This window comes from Eutrigla gurnardus (genome assembly GCF_963514095.1).
Source record: "Eutrigla gurnardus genome assembly, chromosome: 3".
Classification (NCBI taxonomy): Eukaryota; Metazoa; Chordata; class Actinopteri; order Perciformes; family Triglidae; genus Eutrigla; species Eutrigla gurnardus.
In genome coordinates this window covers 26818292-26839515 of record NC_139917.1, presented here as the reverse complement: position 1 = coordinate 26839515, position 21224 = coordinate 26818292, and the positions used below count along the sequence as shown (strand labels likewise).

Sequence of the window (21224 nt, the reverse complement as noted above, 5' to 3'; positions counted from 1 at the left end):
AGTTTTTTTTAGACTTTAACAAATCTAACAGGCACAAAATAAATTATACAACTGTGTGTGTGAGTGTGTGTGTGTGTGTGTGTGTGTGTGTGTGTGTGTGTGTGTAGAGTACTGAACTACGGCTGGTAAACTCATCTTCATGTAAAACTGGTGGACTGTCCCTTTAAATTTGGCTTTTAAACACATCAGAATGTACTGTACAACAAGAAAAACATAATCAAGACTTTAGTCCGGAGTCAAAATACTCAGACATTTTTTATTTTTACAGTAAAAAAAAAAAAAACTAAGCAACAGAAATATTTACAGAATTCAAAAGAAAGAAAGTTGAAACAAAACTACTGTGATCGTGGCGTGTTAATTTGGTTTTAAAGGGGCAGGTGGCAGACTTGCAGAGGCCTGCTCCAGAAAGGCCAGCGGTCCAGGAGGAGGAAGGTCCGAGGGTTTGCGGTGCTGAACGCTCACATCCTCCAGCACTTGTTGCCAATGGTGCAGTTTGGACAAGTGTTTCTGGACCAGCAATTCTTTCCTCTGTAGCTCGTTACGTAACTCTGACACATCCTGAGGTGTGAGAGAGAGAGAAAAAACGTATGTGAGAAGAGAGATGGTGCATTAACAAATGGAGAGAAATGCATGATATGTAAACACTGACAACATATCGCAGGGAAATTAAGAAATAAACGCTCTGGAAGTCTGGCTTCACCACAGATCAAGAGTTAATATTGTTCTTACAGAGATAATTTGTGGATCAAAACGTACAAATACGCAAATGAGAGGAAAATAAGTGGTAAATAAGTTGGAGAGAACCACCTAAAAAGGTTCAAGATAACTAAGAATGTAATAATGTACCTCTTTCACCACCTGCTCTGGCTTCTGCACAGATAACTGAAGCCTTTTCTGTAAGAAGAAGCACTCCGTCTGTCGAGCCACATCCAGGAACTTCTGTATGCACTGGTCAACACCTGCAATCAACAGGCAGATAGAGGATGTGCAGATTAAAACACGAGATCAATTAAAACTTACCACGAACAACAACGACGACACATTAATGATCAGACGGCTTCACTCACCTGTTCGAATCTCCTCTTGATCCGTTCCATTAACGTAGTCTTGGCTTACCAGGGATGCAAAACATGCCTGGAGAACAAAACGCAGAGAGAACAGCATGCATGAGCGTCATTCTGCTTCCTCAAAGAAACAGAATTTACCTCATCATGCCACACAGGCTGGGGGTTATGATGGAGATGACATATTCTGTGATATGTATATGATTGTTGAATGTCTCCCCCTAAAACCCTGGACAAAAATAAGCTGCAACAGTCTTCACTCTTCTGGGAAAGCTTTCCACAGGATGTTATAATATGCAAGGATTTGCTCCCATTCAGAGTATTAAAGAGGTCACTTAAATTCGTTGACTCATACTTGGGGTTAAAGTTCATCCCATAAGAGTGGATGGGGCTGCAATCATAACGCTAGAAAATGAGTTTCTGGATGTCTGGAAGTCTGAGAGTAACTTAGCATCCACGTTAGCTCCTTTACTTCAGTTATCTAGCTAAGTATTATCTTACCATCGTGTACTCAATGTCAAAATGTGATATTATGTCCACAGCCCTCCCGTGTGAAACCGTAGTATCTTAGCAACAACACCGATTTGTACATCGAACGTCACCTAGCTAGCTAAGTTAGCTAACGGCGGTTAGCACACACACAGCCAGCGGAAGCTCGTCTCCTACCTCGAAGGAAGCCTCCAGTTCATCCACCAGCGTGTTGTTTCCCGGGGGTCTGGCAGCGGTACCGGGGAAGCCCGGCTGGCCCGGCGCACCGGGACCCCCGACTGGATGGGGACCCGGCGGCTGCTGACCGGAGAACATCCCACTCATGGACGATGCCATCTTGATCTGTGTGCATGCGCATGCGCACAAAGGGACGTGGCTCTCTGGACAGCCCACTTGTTAGGTTTGTTATTCTGGGGATCTCACGATTTAGCTGGTTTATTTGAGAGTCATTTTGATGCCACAAATTATTAATAATTCATATAATAATTAATTTAATGTAATTTAGGAAGGCAAAACCAAGAAAAATGCAAAAACGCTTACATAATAACACACTTCCAACTTTGTGGCAACAGTTTAGGGAAGGCACTTCCTTGTTTTTCACGTGACAATTACACAACGAGAGGTCCATAAAGAAATTGTTTTCAAAATTTGATAGGGAAGAAGTCGACTGGCTGTCCTGTTATCAGCATTCAGCATCACTAATCCTCTTGTGGCTGAATGGTTTTCTGAAAAAAATCTGATTGTAAGCCTTCTCAGAAGAGTGGAGTCCATAACTGGAGCGCATTAATGGCCATTGTTTTAGAATGAGGTGTTCACAAATCACATATGGCTGGAACATTTGAACCAATCTATGTTAAAACAGAGCAAAAGAGATAACACATGCGTCACACACATAATTAATTCTACTTTATTTGACGTAACAGTTTTAAATATACTCGTTTAGAAAATACAGTAATAAATCCTTGCCTTTTCCATGGTTATGATATTGTCCATTTGTACACGGACTTCTAAACTTGGCAATTCTGAGAGATCAGTGCTGAATCTCCCCAGAATAGCAGCTCACAGTCTCGTTTCCCATCCGACATTTGTGTCGATCTCTCAGCCACTGTGGCTCAGTCCCGCAGCAAACTCCACCAGCGTACGTGTCGGTCTTCCAGACATGCCTTTTCTCAGGTAGGGAACTTCATCTTTGTTGCTCATCACACCTGCGATGTCAAGATGGGCCCAATGAGGGGCCGTGACAAACTCCCTCAGGAATGCAGCTGCTGTGCATGCGCCGCCGGAACTTGAAAGACAATCAACACAAACAGTCAGACTCAGGGAAATAAAGCCATGGGTATACCTCTTGATTTATCCTGGATGATGTTATTTTAAGCAACAATGTGTCCTTATTTTGAAATAGAGTCGAAACTAAAATCAGGAAACATTTTGACTCATGTCAAACCGTTTAAACACTCGAATCTGGATCGCTTGGTTATCCGCATAGGAATGTCTGAAGCAGGAGCTGCAGGCGCTCGCCGAGCGTAGGGGGAGATACGTACCGGCTGTACTTGCCAATGTTGTTGAGGTCAGCCAGCTGGCTGTCAGTCACCTGTCTGGTGTAGTGCTGGAAGAGAGGCATGCGCCACACTCTGTCACCTGTCACAACACTGGCCTACACACACGCACACACACACACCATTAGTCAACACAGGAGCTGATGGACTGATGTTGCACGTTTACTGTGCATACACAGTACCTTCTGCAGCTGCTCCCAGAGCCAGTCTGAGTTTGTAAACACTCCAGTTGCTGCCGAGCCGAGAGCTACATCCATCGCACCTAGAACACGAATAACAACATGATTATAGGCTGAAACTGGGCAAAGAAGAGCCGGCATCTGGTTATGGATAGATCTCATAAACATGGTGTAAATATGATGAAAAGACAAAAACATCCGTCGTCTCTTGTTTAAATGTCACTGTGTAAACAAAGCTATAGAATAATCCCACCTGTTAGCGTGGCAACATTGACGATGGCTCTGGGGTTGAACGTGTGTCCGTAACACAGTGCATCAGCGAGAACCAGTCGGCCCTCTGCATCTGTGTTATCAACCTATACATGACAATAAAACCTGTTAGTTTATACACACACACACACTCGCATGTCACATTCATGCAACCAGCTGCCCACCTGAATTGTTTTTCCATTTTTGGCCGTGACAACATCTCCAGGTTTAGTAGCTTTTCCACTGGGCATGTTCTCACACAGAGGAGCCAGACCTAATTAAAGGTAATGAGTGAAAAAGATTAAGCATTACAATATCAAGAATAAGTACATGCAGTGATTCAAAGTTCTAAACCCACTTAAAATGTCCACTGTGAGGTTTTATTGACATCTATAGATGCTCTCATTTATTATCTGTGATAGAGAAATGATGTTGGACGATCCATATTGTCAAAATGTTTACCAATAATGTTGACCGGTATTTTCAGTGCTGCTGCTGTGACGATAGATGCACACACGGTGGCAGCTCCTCCCATGTCGGCTCTCATTTCATCCATAGAGGGAGACGGTTTCAGGGAAATTCCACCACTACCCGTTAACAGAGAGACGGGAGCTTAATGTGAGCAGTTTGACCTTTTTAATGGGATGAGGTCATGGGCTGGGTGTGTGTTATTATGGTGTACCTGTCAAAGGTGATGCCTTTGCCCACCAAGAGCAGCGGAGCCTGCTTGCTGTCAGGAGCACCGTTGTAATGCAGCTCCAGGAAGACAGGGGGCTCCTCTGAGCCTCTAGTCACACTGAGAAACGCTCCCATCTGTTGCTCCTCTATCCAGACCTGAGATCTACAGAAAAGCAGGAACTATTAGACAAAAACTCTCTCCAGGGTAAAAAGAAAAGGATCAATTATCACACTAGATGTGATTAAGTGATAGAAAAGTGTTCATATAATTATTGTTTTTCGTGGTTTACAATCATTTGATCTCGATAATACAAAAAAAGGTTTTACAAGAAATACTACCTCTGCCAACCAGTTATTCTTTTTAGTCATAATTAGAATATGGCTTACAGCCAAATGTGTGTTTTATGAACTCAGTGACCTTTGACCAGCAAATTATAATCAGTTCATCCTTGAGTCAAAGTGGATATTTGTTCCAAAGATGTTCCTGAGAGATCACATTCACGAGAATGAACCAGACATCAGATGTAAGTACAAACAGCTGGAAGCCCGAAAACATAATGCCTACTACCTCGGCTACCTCGACACAGAGGCATGAGAATAAGGCACATCAAGGTCTCCTAGATCAGAAGGTAATAAACATTATCCGGCCACACATCGACAACACAAACACATTCAAATTCCAGCAATATCAAATAGAGAAAAGCAGCAATTCTTCAAAATTGAGAAGCTGAAGACAAGGAATGTTAAAAATAACTTAAATGATGAATCCATTAAGAAAATAAAAGGTCAACATCTGGAAACAAGTGTCTTAAAAGCCCTTTACTTATGTGACAAATCAAAACACTGTGCTGAATTTCACGTCTTTCTCACCTTTTACTGGGTAACGACATAAGTGAGATGCTACAGTAATGATGGTGAATGACGCACAAACCTCTTCTTTATTGTGACTCGTTCGGCATGCGGTGCCAATTTCTCTTCGATGGTGTTGGCGAAAGTGGTAGGAGTGATGTGATTGGCGGGAGCTTCCATGAGTAAGCGCGCCAGGTTTTGGCCTTCTGCATACGTGAGTCCTTTCTGCCACCCGGCCGAGTCAGCACTAATAAGAAAACACGCAGACCCAAATACATTAGCAAGATGCTGCATATGTCTGTGGTTACCCATCAATCAAACGCTGTAGCTCATCTGTTGGCTCTACCTTCCATGGAGCTGTGTGGCTACTTTAGTCTTCTTCTTGGATTTGAGTTGGTCATACTGGAACAAACCCAGAGCGGCGCCTTCTGCTGCTGACTGGGCATCACCACAGCCGTCCACATCCACACGGTTCACCTCCAGGTCCTGAAGCAACCGGCAGCCAGCTGGACATCAAATACACAGATATCAGCCAAGTGCCATCTCAGATCGGATACATTTACGAGACATGCGTCTTACTCGACACTGCCTGTCTGATGTTCTCCTTGCTGGTGTCCCAGTTCTCTGACCCACACACACCAGAGCTGGTCTTACCCAGCCCGACTACTGCGACACACGGGAAGTCCTGAAAAAGGGGAAGATTTGATTACTCCAATGTCGTGACCGGGTTTGTCAAGCTGATGCCACTCCTTGTTACCTTGTGGATTCCATAAAATATTCTGCTTTTGCCTTTCTTGAGAGTCGGTCCAGAGCTGAAGAGAACAACACAAAACCAGTTCATTAACCGACTATACAGACACAGTTTTAGCGTGACGTCCATCAGGGATGCACCAGTACTGTGCACTCTTCAATTTGAGTCTGTTTTCTAATTTCTTGTCCACAGTTTCAACAAAATCTGAACAACTTTCATGAAAACGTTGCATTAGACCGCATTAGTTTTTGCTTGTAATACCTACTAAACAACCAATAGTACAATGTTACCATCACATAAGGCCGATAGCGACAGCTCACAGATATTACAGACTCACATTTTCAGCAGTTCAGAGAGTTTCCCAGACAGAGTTTGGTCAAAACCTGCAGCCGCTTCTGTCAGTTGAAGGCCGTCCTCCTCTCCCTCCTTCTCAAACACTCCCAGCACCAGACCCTGAAGACATGAGCACAGCCAGAAACCCCATCAGTCCCACAAACCCATTCATGTATATCACAGATGGTGACAGCTCTGTTCCTTATTAGCATTATCTTTAAATGAACTATTGTGCTTTCTTGTAAAGCCCTTGTGTGCCATCAAGGCGACCTAATCGACATCCATTTCACCATTTTTATTTATTTGTTTGTTATGAGGCGATATATAAAATCTTGGATGCAACTCTTGACAACAAATACATCTTTAGATGTTTAGTCACCTGATAGAAACATTAAATCAGAGCAAAACAGGGTGAACTCTGCTTTTAGCTGCTACTAATCTCAAAATTTAGCCACTCAATATTGTTGTTCTCTCATGGCTTTGATTGATTAGTTTCTCTATAACATTATTATTTACTTTATTGCATTTTAGACTCTGGTCTAGTCAAGTGTATTTTATATAATTTAATACTGCTCATTGTACTTTATTCTATCTTAATTGATTCTGTTGTTTGTTGCCACTTGTTTTAAAGGTAAAACGCTTGAATGTGCTATAATAAAGCGTTGAATTACATCCATATCTGATGCTAATTAAAGACACGCAAAGACAAACACAAAGACACTACCTAAACCCACACACTGAATGGTTTAAAGCATCTGAAATACAGTGTGACGTCTGGATAAGTGCTGTATGACGCGCTGATGTAACAACCCGTCAACTTGTGTTTGACAGGCTAACAGCTAGCGGCTACTTACTTTCCTCTCATTCTGGTGATTCTGTGACGCAGAAAACAACCTGCAGTGTTTTGTCCGCACCGCCGTCTGAACGGATCTCCTCAGAAGAATCATCGTCATCTGTCGCACATATATAATCCCCGTAACACACTATTCACTCAGAGATGCAGAGGTCGTATACATGTGGAAAAGGGACTCGAGCGACTTGACAGCGTCGCGTTTTTCATACGTCACCAACATACGACAAGACGGACCTTTGTCGCCACCATGCGGCAACAGCGAGAAGGTGCAGGATACTTTTTTTTTTTATCAGCTGCTGTTCAAACCCAAAGCTAATGAGACAAATAGTGACATAAACCATCACTACAGTACATTTACTCAAGTACTGTAGTAAGGTAAAGTGTTAATGTACATGTACTACCGTTTTCTGCTTTAAACTTCAACTCCACTACATTTTAGAGGGAAATGTTGCAGGTTGTTTTTTCCACTCCACCACATTCTCACACATCTGACACCTTTAGATGATACAAAATATAACCAACAAATAAATAATGATTTAATATTACAGATTAATAATAACACATATTGGTCCTCAGGGGTAAACGTATCTTTATGTTTATGGAAGATTGTGTACTTAACATACATACGCCCACAAACCCCTTGTGAAATAAATCATTATTCATGCATAGCTGTACATTTCTCTGAAGAACAACTACAGTAAAAAAAAAAGCAAAAATCCTCTGTAAAGTCAATGACATTACATAAAATGAAAACAATAATGATGTATTTACATTTTACAGCTATAGACAGAATACATCCATCACAGGATGTCCAGAATGCAAAGGGCAACTGTAAGACACAGGACTCTATGCACTGGCAAAGTGCTGGTTTCTCTGGGGTGTCACTGGGGCTCCGGTCCAACCAACAGTGATGTAAAATGCTCCTTGGTTGGTCCTTTAATAGAGCAGGTCCAGAGAAGAGATGGTGGGTTCTTCAGGTTTCTTGATCTCCGGTTTGGGCAGTTTAATCCGGCTCATGGCGACCACTCCACAGACGGCAAAGTGAGTCGCAATGCTGCCCACACCCAGCCAGAAGGACCAGTCCAGGCTGTCATCCAGGACAACCAGCACGAAGAGGTTTTCCCGATGGTTGGCTACCCGCTCGGTCAGGTCGTGGTGCCTCACGGCTGCCAGGAAACACAGCACGGCCAGGGCACCGAAAAGAGCTGGAAGAGAGAGGTGAAGTAATGCTCAGAAGCACCAGAAAGTGAAGGAAGCATGGGAACAAAAACATCAACATTTGAGGGAGATTTTGGAGGAAAGAGTCAAGATAAAGGTGGCCTCGCATACCAGCAATGAAGTTCCACAGGTAGAGCCCTTTGTGCCCTTTGATGCTCTGGTAGGGAACCTTGCGTGCGTTGTAAATGCAGAAAGACAGACTGACCAGTGCGAAGCCCACAGCCGCCAGCAGGAAGAGGATCACCATCATGTGAAGGCCGCCGTTCAACGTCCGCACAAGCTTTGGGAAAACTGGACAGAGAAGAAGCGAACGTAAACACACATTAATGGCTGTGTGAGCTGCAGATCAAGTTATTAAAATAAGAAACTAACAGACTGTATGTTTGCAGGACATGTCTTGTGATGTTTGTTGCTTATTCTTTGAATATTATAAACGAGGGAACGTGGCAAATATTCACTGCCATCGTTATTGTTTATATTAGGGCAAAATGACATACTGTAATAAAAGTTGTATTTGTGAGATAAACCCTAAACACACAGTTTTCCCTTTAATGTCAGAAAAAGAGTCCATTGCCTGATTGCATCATATGTTGATGTTAAATACTCAAGACTGTGATTATAGTGACTTTAATTATAGTGCTTCATCATGTAGATGCATCAATTTGTACATATTTCCCCAAATGTATCCTGATATATTTGATATTTTTGGAAGCTTTGTGATTTCCAAGACTTGTTTTGCTCTTTAAAGATGTCACATCTATTCATTAGAGGTGTAACTTTCCTTTATCGTAGTCATGTTGGGATATCTGCATATGGATATTATTTGTTAAATGTAATTTTCACTGATAAATACGCGCATGTGGACCTCAGGGAGAGTATATCTGTTGATGAGGAACTTTTTATTTAGCAATAACGTGGTTACATGTTAATTTATTTATATTTCAAGATATAACATTTATACATTTATATATAACAGTTCTTGAATTCCGGCCTGTATTTGATCTTACTGTATATTTTGGAGCGCCTGTTGCCGAGCCCGCACTTCTTGGTCTTCCCTCCCCGGAACAAGCCGTAGTAAATGTCCCCGATGAACTGCTCCAGCTCCGGGTGAGACGCGTTCACTATCTCCGCCCCGGTTTTGCACAGGATCCGCCCGGTGACCCAGCGCTCCGTGGAAAGGGCAACGACCAGCAGCGCCACGGAGCCGACGCAGAGCACCGAGGCCGCCGAGAAGGTTATCCGTTTCCACAGCGAAGGCATCTTACGCGCCCATGCTGCCCCGGGGAAGGTAACACGACGCCGGGCAGCGAGCGCGGAGCACAGCCGGCGATCACCATGAGTTTATTCTGCGGACTGTAAAAAGGAAAGCATGAACCATAACGGGATTTACAGTTATTTCTCTCGGTGAAAATGATGTCGCATGAGTCACAGACGAGGAGAAACCGAATCTATGGTGGTCAAAGAGATCCGTTACCGGGAGAAACTCTATCCCTGCCCAGTGCGCCTGGTTCCAGATCCCCCCTCCTCCTCCTCCTCCTCCTCTACTCTTCTCTTTATCCAGGAGGATAATTAACCTTTGCTTGGCCTTCAGAGATGGACATGCATCACGATTGGTGACAATAAAACCATGCATGCGTGTGTTAATGGTGTCAGGATGATGGTTTATTGAACCACAGACCCTAAAGGTCGACTATGTGGGATTTATAGTCATACGTCTCTCATCTTACGCTTCAAGTGCTCTTTAAAGTCTTTCAGATTGGTGGTTTAAAGTAACGAAGTACATGAACCCAAGCACAATAACAAATAAATAATAATACATCAAAATGGCACCAGTTGTCTGAATATATGACAACTTACTGTTTATGGCACTGCATCATATTTTCTCCACTGGAAGGACCAGCAGTTTAGAGGGATATAGGCATATTTCATATTGCATATTTTGGTACATTATTGTTATTTTATATTGTATATTATGGTACTTTATATTGATATTGTTGTGTGTATTTTGTACTTCATCTTGCAAGTGTAGATTTATTTTATTATTTTATATACAATTCATTTTTGCTGCATTATATATTGTTTATTTTGGTACTTTATCTTGTTATTGTCTTTGAATAGACTCTTATATTGTTATTTTTAACATCTCTAATAAATACCCGATGTAACTGCAATTTCGAGGTTGAACACTATAAATCTATCTTGAATTTTTAATCTTGAATACAAATTACTTTCATCCCCACCAGCTGCCAAGGCTGAATCATAAGAAAGTATAACAGTTTCACTGACAGTTGCTTTGCTGTAATATCATAAATTGTAATTTATTATTGCCAATAAAGCAAACTATCCACTGACATGATGAGGACCTTAAACATGCTGATCTTGAGGTGGGGCAAATATGAAACGTGAATCCACGTGGAAACTTGTTCCTTCCCCATTCTGCACATCGAGTACGGTATGTACCTCGGTGCATACAAAAAGTCATTGGGTTCAGTGCATGTAATATATGCCACTTTTATTATGTATTTGTTATAATGCTGCTAGAATTCCAACCATCTCCAGATTTTCTGTATGTCAGTTAGTGTGCATTAATTTGAATAAACAAATGTATATTTAAAAATACACACAATGGCATCATTTATTCACAATTGTTCTACCTTTGATTGAAGATGTAATTTTGGGGGATTTTTGGGGCCATCTGCCGGTGGTTCGGTGCAACGACACGGCGTGATGACGTCAGGGCGTGACGCCGGTGTCAGTCTCCCAGGCAGCAGCCGCAGATGAGACCGTTCGATGAAGATGGCGGACTCGCTGTCGTTAGGTCTGGGAGAGGAGAAGGAGAAGGAGGGAAGGGAGAAGGACGGGAAGGCGGACAAAGCGGAGAAGAACAAGGACGGAGTCACGGAGACGTTGCAGTTCAACGATAAAACCGGCGGCAGTCAGGGCAAGAAACACAACCTGTCAGGTGAGCTCGCCTCGGCACAGTTTGACAGCGCTAGCTTGCTAGCTGCTGAAGTGTTTTATTTAGCCTAACTGCCAAACCAGATTTGTGTTATATAACGTTACTTCATGATTGGCTTGTGTTTTTTGCTTGAGCGCGCAGTTACCGTTCCGGTTACTCTCTACGTCTCCGCAGCTTTGTGCGCTGCTCCCGAGTTTCCACTTGATCTCAGGGTGCAACTTTAAGCTAACGTTGAGTAATAATATGACCACGGCGACTCTCTCTTCAACACCGAACTGACTCGTGGTAATGTTATGTGGCTCATTTATGTGGTTCGCATGCGAGTTATAACCCGACTTTCTAGCAAGGCAGCACTGCTGCGTGTAGCCATGCAGGACTCAAAATAGGCCAGTTTGCTTCTCTGTCAAAGTGAGGGCTGTATCTTTGCGCAGGCGCATTACGTGCTGCTGAGTGTTCAGTGTGTTCTTATGGTCTGGGGCAGTTTTCCAACGTTTAGATGGGCTTCTCGGTTCCAGTTAAAGCACTTTAATGATTTGGTGTTGTTCATATAGTCAAATAGGTCTTTACACACTTCACATAGTAGGAAAAGCACATACTACTAATATATTAATAATATTTATCATGGCTTTATTCTATTAATTTATTCAGTAAGCCATGACAGTGAGCCACCATGCACATTAACAGAAACCGAAGCAGCAATACAGTCATCATTCCTTTTAATATTTACATATTTGCTTTTCCTATACTTATGCCACAGAGGGCTGAGATACCATTCATTTTTACCCTCTTATTATGGGTTAAACTTGGAAGTATGTTTGATTTTTACACTTTCTACAATTCAACTCGACAGAGCCTTTCATTAGACCCTTTGTGATTTATTAAAATTAAAACCTATTTCCCCTCATTTTATAATACAGGCTTAAAAGTGTAGAATCCAGGCCCAACCTGTAGTCATCAGAGAGGGGAAAGCTCCTTCATTGCCACAAAAAATATTATACAACTGTTTTCATGGGCTTTACTGTCTCAACTCAACACTGCTACCTTGCACAAGGCCCTGCACTCAACCTCATCCAACAACTTTGGGATGAACTTGCCTTATCACGCAACAACAATCAACACCAACATCACATGCAACATCAGTCCTCAGCCTCACTCACGCCATTGGGTGATTGAATTGGAGAAAATCCCTGCAGACAGGATCCAAAATTCTTTGAAAAAACGTTCCACAAACCGAGACGACGGTTCCAGTTTAGGGTTTTGAATGAGGTGTAATGTTTGGTTTTGTCCACATATGACTGCTCATATGGGGAAGATATTTCTTATCAATGCTAATTTTTATGGTTTAATATTGGCTAAGGACTGTTTGCAGTGAACAGACAGTTTGTTCAATGTTTTGTCTTCTGTCCATTTTCGGCTCTAGACTTGTCTCTGGTCAGATTCATAACTACCGAGCTCACCAGAGGCTACTTCCTGGAACACAATGAGGCCAAATATACAGAGCGCAGGGAGAGGGTCTACACCTGCCTCCGCATCCCCAAGGAGCTCGAGAAGGTAAACACACTAACAATATACTGTGGGGTTTTTTTTGTTGTAAAGGTAACATTAATAAATGGTCGTACTCTCCATGTCTTTAGTTGATGACTTTCGGCTTCTTCCTCTGTCTGGATGCCTTTCTCTACGTGTTCACCCTGCTGCCCCTCAGGGTGATTCTGGCCCTTTTACGGCTCCTCACGTTGCCTTGCTGTGGTCTCAGGTAAAGCACACGGGGTAAAATTCATTGCCTGAATTGATCATTGGCAACATTAACGATTATATGTGACTCATATCGTTGATCAGTGGAATCAACACTACAATTAACTACAACAATGTTTATAATGGATTCAGTTGAGATGCTTCAAGTCATTTATCAACCAAAAACTCTTTATTCGATTTTAACACTGTAAATTTAATTTCTTTTAATTTTTTATTCTAGGTAATATCATCTACTAAACCCAAAAAACAAAACATTAATGAGAAAACAATCGTTTGTTGCAGTCCTGTATTATACAGACAGACTTGGTAAATACCTTCACGTGGCAAAGTCGACATTTGTAAACAGAAGCAATCAGTGTAACGTCGTTCTTAACCTCTAGGTGGCAGTAGAGCTCTTTCTGACTGTTCAGACCGATGATAACATGTTCTGTTCTCCTTCCTCTTCTTGTGACTTTCTTCTGTGAACATTTCTTCACATGTAATGTGAGTTTGTGTGTGTTTTAGTGGCTCCCGCCTGCTCCAGCCAGCTCAAGTGTGCGACGTGATGAAAGGCTTCATCATGGTGCTGTGTTACTCCATGATGAGCTACGTGGATTACTCCATGATGTACCATCTCATCAGGGGACAGTCTGTCATCAAACTGTACATCATATACAACATGTTGGAGGTACACCCAGTTGATATTTAAATAATAATGTTTTAACTCTGATTGCACCGTGGAGTGAGACCGTCCTTCCCCCCCTGTTGTGTTCGCAGGTGGCGGACCGCCTGTTCTCGTCCTTTGGCCAGGACATTCTGGACGCTCTGTACTGGACGGCCACAGAGCCCAAGGAAAAGAAGAGAGCGCACATCGGCGTGATACCTCACTTCCTCATGGCCGTGCTCTACGTCTGTATCCTCACTAAGAAGGGCCTTGATGGTTGTTGACAGTCTGTGTGAATGATATCTAAGTTTAGTTTAGTTGAAGCATTTTGAAAGATGTCAACTTGAGAGGTGTTTTTCCAATATTGTTGGGCATTTTATTGACAAAACAATGAGTCAGATATTCAACAAAATCGGCAGGTTAATCAATTATGAGGTAATCAACAGCTCCGACTTGACACAGCTTCACGTTAGAATAAATATTAGAATGTGCCTTGCAGCGGGTGTACAGAATGAACTGCATGTTATACAACACGTAGATCCGACCGAGCAATCTGATTGGTCAATCAGACATTTTAGAATGTGCTCAAATGAGCGTTAAAGCACAGCTAGCCGTGCTCAAATGAAAAATGCCTCATCACTGTAAATATCACTCCGCCTTATTAGTAATTACCTTATTAGAATAAGCAGAAGTAATAAATACTGAGATGTAAGAGACGATGTAGTAAATGTCGCCTAAAAATTGATCATATAAACTATCAAATTGCTGATTAATGAAAGCAGTATAACCGTTAATCATTGTAGATAAAGATCAGCTGTGCTGATGAGTCGTTGACATGGCAACTGCTACCGTAACGTTAGGCTACTAGCTTAAAATGACTGTAAAGTCGGCAGACGTAATAACTATATCAGTCCATGAAAAAAATATTTTTACCAGTGGATATCTTAGTTACAACATGATTGAGCTAGCAAAGCAGTTGTGTGTTGCTTTGTGTGGTATTTATTCAGTTTTGGGAAATTGTCACTTCAGTGATGCTAACGGAACTTGGCGCAAGCGCCTCGTTCCTGACCGCATCACTGTCGTGACAATAATGACGGTAAAGCACACCCTCTCGTGTAATAATGCTTAATTCCTGACTGTAGTCCTCGGTGTGTTTTCTTCCTCAACATGTTTGTTTCTAGTTCTCCATGCTATCCTCATCATGGTCCAGGCCACCACTCTCAACGTGGCCTTCAACTCTCACAACAAGTCTCTGCTCACCATCATGATGTCAAACAACGTGAGCATGACGCACACGGACGCGTTTTTGACTCGATTAAATGAATCGATGCGGCACAAATTCAGAAATTACATTTTTTGCTTTTTCTTTTTTGCAGTTTGTGGAGATCAAAGGAAGCGTGTTCAAGAAGTTTGAAAAGAACAACCTTTTCCAGATGTCCAACAGTGGTAAGTGGTGAATGATACCTAAAACAGCCCGATATAGGAAGCAAAATCGGCAGTTTGTGGATATTTTGTAACTCAACCTTTTGAACTTGATGAGTTGGTACAAGGTACATTTTTGGAATCAATCTCCGCCACAGTGAGGACAAAGTAGGTTAATCCAGGATTGATTTGTTTGTTTCCCACAGACATAAAAGAGAGGTTCACCAACTACATCCTCCTGCTCATCGTGTGCCTGAGAAACATGGAGCAGTTCTCGTGGAACCCTGGTAACTAACGCACAGCTGCACAGTAATGTAACTGCAATCAACAGAGCACGTTTTAGAAGAAGTTACATCACACTTCTTACTGTGGCTCGGCAGTGAACTGACCGTATAACTAATATCATATGGACACTAATCCGTTTTAATGTTTGTTTTCAGACCACTTGTGGGTGCTGTTTCCTGATGTAATCATGGTGATCGCCTCAGAGGTGGCCGTGGATGTTGTGAAGCACGCCTTCATCACCAAATTCAACGACATCAGTGCTGATGTGAGTCCCATTCTGCATAAAATGTATCAATAAGATTGTGTTTATGTGCAAGTGTGACAACGAAGGGAGTTTTTGGGCATCTCTGTGAGTTGTAAACACAAAGGACAATATCACCATGGATGCAGTCAGTTCGCTTTTTTTAGCCAGTGTTTCGTCAAATTGGCATCATTAAAAGTAGGCTGAATTGGCGACTAGCAGCCCCTCTTTGCCGGGTGCTCATGGATGAATAGACAAACTATGGCTTGATTACTTTTATGCGGAAGAAAACATAAAAACATTATAATTCTTGGGCAAGTTCTGGAGTCTTTGAATCTCATCAGACAAACTACAGCAATCGGATGTAGGGGCTTATCAGATTGTAGTGAATACCCAACAAAGACGCAGATTAGTTTTGGATGTGGTTGCCTGATTCTGAACAAAATCCAGTCAAAAGCTCAAAAAAGGCTAGTAAGTGAACCTTGAGTTAAGATGATCTTAAGTGGATGAATCTTTACACTCTACACACACAGACTTGACTATTTTCTGTTCGAGTCCACTGACTTACACTTGTCATTCTCACCTGCCCCCACGCCAGATTCACTATTTTCTCTTGTTTCATCATGACTGTTTATTCCAATCTTCTTTCCTCTTGAGTTCCCTTCCTATGTGATTTCCTTCAAGTAGTTGTAACTTCGGTTATGTAACGGAAACCACCTCCAGAGGAAGGGATTAACCCCTTTATCTCTAGAGTGTCAAACCTAATCGCCCAAACCTCACTCTCATGCAACAAGCGTCCGAGCACATGCCTATCGATGCTTGTCCACATTTAATCCATGAGTGTACTTTTTTTTGCTTTCGCTTTTTTAACACCGGCTTTATCCAAATTACATTTGGCTCATCTCCTGGCACTTTTTCTTAACCCATAAAATATAAATAACACTCAAATACCCTCTGCTCATTCCATCGCTGTCAGTAAGTGTGTTTCTGTGTGATAGTCTGATGTTTGGCTGACTAATGTTGTGTCACTGTGTGTGTGTTTTGTTATCCAGGTATACGGAGAATACAGAGCAAGCCTAGCCTTTGACCTTGTCAGCAGTCGACAGAAAAATGTGAGTGAAGTTACATATCTTGACTTTATAACTCTTCTAGAAATTCAATTGTAAACATTTTGTTGTGCCAGGGAGCTCTGCTTCTGGGCTTGTGATTTCTTAAGCATCGAGGTCTCAGACAAAATAGTTTTCAGAGAAACTAATGTTTCTTATTTAGTAATTTATCACAATATTGCAAATATCCTGCTTCATTAATTACCCTCCATGTCCAAATATAAGCAGAGATAGACACTGATATTCACTATATTGAGGAAATGTCCTCTAACCTTTCTGATTTTACATGATTTCATTACGTCGTGTTATAACTACTGCATTGGTTGGGGAAGAAGCATGTTAATTGTTGTTGCTGCACGGTGAGAACATGTCTTAACTGTGTTTCCAGGCTTACACAGACTACAGTGACTCAGTATCCAGGAGAATGGGCTTCATCCCCCTTCCTTTAGCTCTGCTGGTCAGTCACTGCTGATGAAAATATCCATTGCTGCTGATATTGTGTTCTAATGTTGATTGTATATCCCGTTTACATCTGATGTTGTGTTTCTTATTTTCAGTTGATCAGAGTCGTAACCAGCTCAGTGAAGATCCAGGGTTCACTCTCCTTTATTTGTGTGCTGCTGTTTTACCTGGGGTGAATATCAAGTGGTCTTTCCAAAGTGTTATTAGTGTTTACTGCATGAAGTATTTCATGTTTGCCCTCTTTTCACACATGTGTGTTTTGTGTGTGTGTTTTGTGAGCAGGATGATCACTCTGAAGGTGCTCAACAGTATCGTTCTGCTGGGGACATCTTGTGGGTTTGTTAAAAAGGCCAACATGGAACAAAAGCTCTCCGACCCTCCACCCTCCGTCGTCTCCAGCCGAGCGAACTCCAGAGCTCACCGCACCAAACATGTTCACGTTTCACCTCCGCAAGGTAGCAGTTCATCCCTCTATCTATTCCTTAACTGCTAGGTAAAGCGTTGTTAAATCCTCAAGCCCACCCTTCTTAGTTAAGATTAGAAAATATAGGCTTTATTGTCCCCAAGAAGACAACAGTGCTACACACTGCAATGAACTTACATGCTAATGCTAATGTTGGCTGGTGTTGGAGTGTAAAGCTTCTTAAATATGACAGCTGTTAATATTACCTGCTCTAATGTAGTAACATCCAGGACTGGCTATCATACAGAAATACAATGGTTGTGCTAATCATTTTTTTATTATTATTATTATTATTACTCTCTCTTTCTAATAGAACCCACAACAGAAAAAGGAGGAACATCCCAGGCAGCAGACACCTCTCCGCCTGCCAACATGGCAGAGAGCTCCGCCCCAACACTCCCCAAGAGCGACTCGGACACATTCCTGACCACGCCGGACGAGGAGGACGAGGACAAAATCATCAACACTGACACAGGACTGGAAGGGGGCAGGCTAGAACCCAGAACTCCCAAGAAAGATTTGCTGGAAATAGACCGCTTCACCATCTGTGGCAACCGAATAGACTGACGGGCACGTGGCCGGTCAGCATGTCCCGGCAAAACGAGGTTCAGGGATCACACGCGGGTCATGGGGGCACGCTCAGACTAGACCTATTTCTGTGCACCTGACCTTTTTATAGTATTTATTTATTTATTACTGACGAAACCAGCCAAGGCATAACGATGTTGCTGCAGACATCAGAGGCTGATTCAGGTGTTTCCATCTGGTCCAGTCGGTTCCTCGTGATACAGGTAGACTCCGAGGATGGGTCTGGGTTGTCATGGCAACCTGCAGACATGCCTGCTGGTGACGCCGATTGGTAGAGAACTAGCATGCCGATCTGGGGCAGAGCCCGAAGAGCGAAGTAGTACAACGTGGATCGCTGTGTGATCTTAGGAACATGACAGCTGGAGTGCAGTACGTGTTCAAAAGCACAATCTCATATATATATAAACATATATATGTACAGTGAGGAGTTGATTTTAGAAAGAACAATTTTTTTTACTTTTTTTTTTTTTTTTTCATTTCAAAAGCCTAAGCCTAAAAAATTTAAATATTTGAACTGAAGTTTTTATGAAGAATATCAGATCTTTTTGCTAAAATCGAACTGCAGGTAACGGCTGAAATACATGGAGCTCCGGCGTGACGTGGAAATTCTGCCTCCATTATAAATCGACTGACTGATTGACTGACTGACCACGGAAGCTCAGATATATTTTTTATTTTTTCTACTTTTTTTAAAAACTGTGTAAAAGTACAATCCATTAAAAAAAATATTCAAATACATAAATATTGTACCAGGGGCAATGCAACACAGAAGAGTAAACTTGTGGACATTTCTACGTTCATGTATATCCATGATCCTGTAGTTAAAACGAACCAGTTGATTATTAACTACCAGTAAAATAAAGCCTACACTTCCAAACCCTGCATAAACAACTGCATTATATAATTGTCAAAACTCGATATGCACACAGCGAAGCCTTCGACGCAGCCGCATGCTACAAAGACGTACGGCGAGGTGACGCATCGCGCCCGTGCCCCAAGTATTTCAGCAGATTCACATTAACACATTGTTGAAATCTCCAAGTTGCTCTGATGACAAACACACCGACACATTTACAGTGATTAGGTTTAAAGTGAGTGACTGTGATGAGCCCAGATGTTCAGTCAGAGTCATGAGGACAATGGCTTGACGTCACCTTTTAGACACAGATAAGCTTTTAGTGTCATTCAAAGCTGTTATAGGATGGTGCCCTTTTGTAAAGACGCGGGTATTTATTTTGAATTGGACTCCAAGCCAGAAAGGTTTGGAGGATATTTAATTTGTTTTATGCTTCATGTGTACACTCATCGTTCACGCATGTAGCCTACAGATAATCACATCTTGGTGTAACACTACTGTGATTTTGGTCTCATTTAAACGTGGTGTGTGACGCTGGCATACCGGCATTCATTTAACATGATTATTTGCCATTATTTCAGATGGCATGCAGGTGAAATGTTCCAGAAACGAGAAGGAGGATCGTATATCAGAACTGTGAACGCAGCACCTTTTTATTTGCTCGTACTTTAGGAAAAGTCAGGTTGAACCCTAAACGTTGCTGGTATTGTTCATTGTGGTCTTTTGGCTGCTTTGGTAATAGGAAGAAACGCTTTTCAAATGTTTGTGTACCCAACAGTCTGTTTGACAAATTATAACTCTGGTCTGAAGTGCCAGGAGTTGCGTGTCCTGGGAAAAAAATCTGTGTTCAACGTCGCCCCAAGTTTTGCCTCTCGTGCCAATATCCCATTTCATTACATTCAAATCTCAGTGCTCACAAAAGCATTCAGTTTTTCAAAAAAAAGACATACCCAGTGATTTTTGAAAACCCAGACGGTCTCCTAATGCTGATCTGGAGATATTTTCAGAGACTTTAACAAACTTAATGAAAAAGAAATTCTGTTAATTAAGATTTTAACAGGTTTCCCAACTTGCAACTCTGTTCCCTTAATCCAAACGAAGCTGCTAGCCAAAAATGAGCCAAAATGTATACATATACAGTATTTGTCTATGTAAATTTCACTTGATATTATTTTAATTTGTATTGTTTTTATTTTTCTTGCAAAACAAACTAGATTATACATTGTTTGGCCACCTGTGAAGGAATCAGAGTGGCAATTATAGGCATTATCTATCAAAATAGATAAATAGGCATTACACAGCATGTCATTAATAACTGGTGTGTTGGAGGGAAAAACTCATGAATGGGAAGCAAACGAAGAATCCCACACTGTCTGTCACTGGTACTCAGTTAACGACGTTTCCATCCTCATCGACCTCATCATTGGACCTTCTGGGTTTTTCAAAGATTCGCAGGTTGTTGTTGTTGATGAATATTAGCTTAAATATAACATGAGAGGCACAAAAAGGTCAAGTTCAACCTTTAGGACAGTAAAGTAAAAATCTGCAGTTTTGTAAACAGAGGGTGAGGAGTGTGGATGCATCAAGAGCTGTGTGTGTGTGTGTGTGTGCGTGCGTGTGCGTGTGTGTGTGTGTGTGTGTGTGTGTGTGTGTGTGTGTGTGTGATAATTTGCGGTGCATGGATGGATCTCACCACCTAAAGACATCAGATGTTCCATTGTTTTTTTATGTACAACCCATCTATGTAATATATCTCCTATGGTAGAAGGAGAATAAAACAAGATTTTGTTTTGTAACCCTTTCTTGTGTGATTTGACTTTCCAACTGTGTGTGTGTGTGTGTGTGTGTGTGTGTGTGTGTGTGTGTGTGTGTGTGTGTGTGCGTGTGTGCGTGTGTGCGTGTGTGTGTGCGTGTGTGCGTGCGTGCGTGTGTGTGGTGTGTGTGTGTGTGTGTGTGTGTGTATAACGGGAACAGTGGCCGGTGTTTCACTGAAAGGAGTCACTACCGGCTCTGTTCACAGGACAAACACTGCAGTCCACTGTTCCCCCTGAATGGGCATTAGGAGGGTCTGTCTGTCATCACAGTCGTTTACACACAGTGGGGGGGACTTTTCTTTTTTTTTTTTTAATACTTCTTCACGGTCCAACTCCGTTAAATTATCTTATTCTGGATACATGACTTGTGTTTTCCTGATACCGTCAGTAAACTTCACATTTAACCAGTATCGT

General features: G+C 42.0%; 4 protein-coding genes across 5 annotated transcripts; 1 reads left to right on the top strand and 3 right to left on the bottom strand.

Moving 5' to 3' along the window:
- Positions 1 to 219: 219 nt before the first annotated feature.
- Positions 220 to 1898, bottom strand: med28 (mediator complex subunit 28). Its single transcript, XM_084005242.1, has 4 exons — positions 1731 to 1898; positions 1068 to 1134; positions 847 to 959; positions 220 to 558 (listed from the first exon to the last, which is right to left on the bottom strand). The coding sequence occupies exons 1-4, from the start codon at positions 1887 to 1889 to the stop codon at positions 355 to 357; spliced, it is 543 nt and encodes a 180-aa protein (XP_083861368.1). The 5' UTR covers positions 1890 to 1898; the 3' UTR covers positions 220 to 354.
- A 547-nt stretch (positions 1899 to 2445) lies between these two features.
- On the bottom strand, positions 2446 to 7176 carry lap3 (leucine aminopeptidase 3). Its single transcript, XM_084005686.1, has 13 exons — positions 7003 to 7176; positions 6153 to 6268; positions 5822 to 5876; positions 5644 to 5749; positions 5411 to 5570; positions 5147 to 5311; positions 4220 to 4378; positions 4000 to 4124; positions 3723 to 3811; positions 3542 to 3644; positions 3292 to 3371; positions 3095 to 3207; positions 2446 to 2838 (listed from the first exon to the last, which is right to left on the bottom strand). The coding sequence occupies exons 1-13, from the start codon at positions 7099 to 7101 to the stop codon at positions 2652 to 2654; spliced, it is 1557 nt and encodes a 518-aa protein (XP_083861812.1). The 5' UTR covers positions 7102 to 7176; the 3' UTR covers positions 2446 to 2651.
- Positions 7177 to 7645: 469 nt separating this feature from the next.
- Positions 7646 to 9758, bottom strand: clrn2 (clarin 2). Of its 2 annotated transcripts, none has more exons than XM_084004938.1 (4): positions 9694 to 9758; positions 9227 to 9565; positions 8331 to 8510; positions 7646 to 8206 (listed from the first exon to the last, which is right to left on the bottom strand). In XM_084004938.1, exons 2-4 carry the CDS (start codon positions 9477 to 9479, stop codon positions 7938 to 7940), a joined length of 702 nt encoding a protein of 233 aa, XP_083861064.1. In that variant the 5' UTR covers positions 9480 to 9565; positions 9694 to 9758; the 3' UTR covers positions 7646 to 7937. The 2 variants fall into 2 exon arrangements, with proteins under 2 accessions (XP_083861064.1, XP_083861065.1); XM_084004939.1 differs by having other exon boundaries at positions 9227 to 9572; positions 9694 to 9708.
- Positions 9759 to 10991: 1233 nt separating this feature from the next.
- On the top strand, positions 10992 to 18128 carry tapt1b (transmembrane anterior posterior transformation 1b). Its single transcript, XM_084003527.1, has 14 exons — positions 10992 to 11181; positions 12599 to 12729; positions 12813 to 12931; positions 13435 to 13597; positions 13687 to 13822; positions 14755 to 14852; positions 14950 to 15019; positions 15202 to 15282; positions 15436 to 15545; positions 16574 to 16633; positions 17016 to 17084; positions 17185 to 17261; positions 17372 to 17544; positions 17866 to 18128. The coding sequence occupies exons 1-14, from the start codon at positions 11010 to 11012 to the stop codon at positions 18117 to 18119; spliced, it is 1713 nt and encodes a 570-aa protein (XP_083859653.1). The 5' UTR covers positions 10992 to 11009; the 3' UTR covers positions 18120 to 18128.
- Positions 18129 to 21224: the final 3096 nt, after the last annotated feature.

Coding starts and splice junctions, on each gene's coding strand:
- med28 (XM_084005242.1), bottom strand. CDS start 1,889: ATGGCATCGTCCATGAGTGGGATGTTCTCCGGTCAGCAGCCGCCGGGT. Junction 1,135..1,730: donor AACTGGAGGCTTCCTTCGAG/GTAGGAGACGAG, acceptor TTTGTTCTCCAG/GCATGTTTTGCATCCCTGGT. Junction 960..1,067: donor TCAAGAGGAGATTCGAACAG/GTGAGTGAAGCC, acceptor TGTTGATTGCAG/GTGTTGACCAGTGCATACAG.
- lap3 (XM_084005686.1), bottom strand. CDS start 7,101: ATGACGATGATTCTTCTGAGGAGATCCGTTCAGACGGCGGTGCGGACA. Junction 5,312..5,410: donor GCCACACAGCTCCATGGAAG/GTAGAGCCAACA, acceptor TTTTCTTATTAG/TGCTGACTCGGCCGGGTGGC. Junction 3,645..3,722: donor AAAATGGAAAAACAATTCAG/GTGGGCAGCTGG, acceptor TGTCATGTATAG/GTTGATAACACAGATGCAGA.
- clrn2 (XM_084004938.1), bottom strand. CDS start 9,479: ATGCCTTCGCTGTGGAAACGGATAACCTTCTCGGCGGCCTCGGTGCTC. Junction 8,511..9,226: donor CAGGCGCTCCAAAATATACA/GTAAGATCAAAT, acceptor TTCTCTGTCCAG/TTTTCCCAAAGCTTGTGCGG. Junction 8,207..8,330: donor CCTGTGGAACTTCATTGCTG/GTATGCGAGGCC, acceptor TCTCTCTTCCAG/CTCTTTTCGGTGCCCTGGCC.
- tapt1b (XM_084003527.1), top strand. CDS start 11,010: ATGAAGATGGCGGACTCGCTGTCGTTAGGTCTGGGAGAGGAGAAGGAG. Junction 11,182..12,598: donor CAAGAAACACAACCTGTCAG/GTGAGCTCGCCT, acceptor TTTCGGCTCTAG/ACTTGTCTCTGGTCAGATTC. Junction 12,730..12,812: donor TCCCCAAGGAGCTCGAGAAG/GTAAACACACTA, acceptor CCATGTCTTTAG/TTGATGACTTTCGGCTTCTT.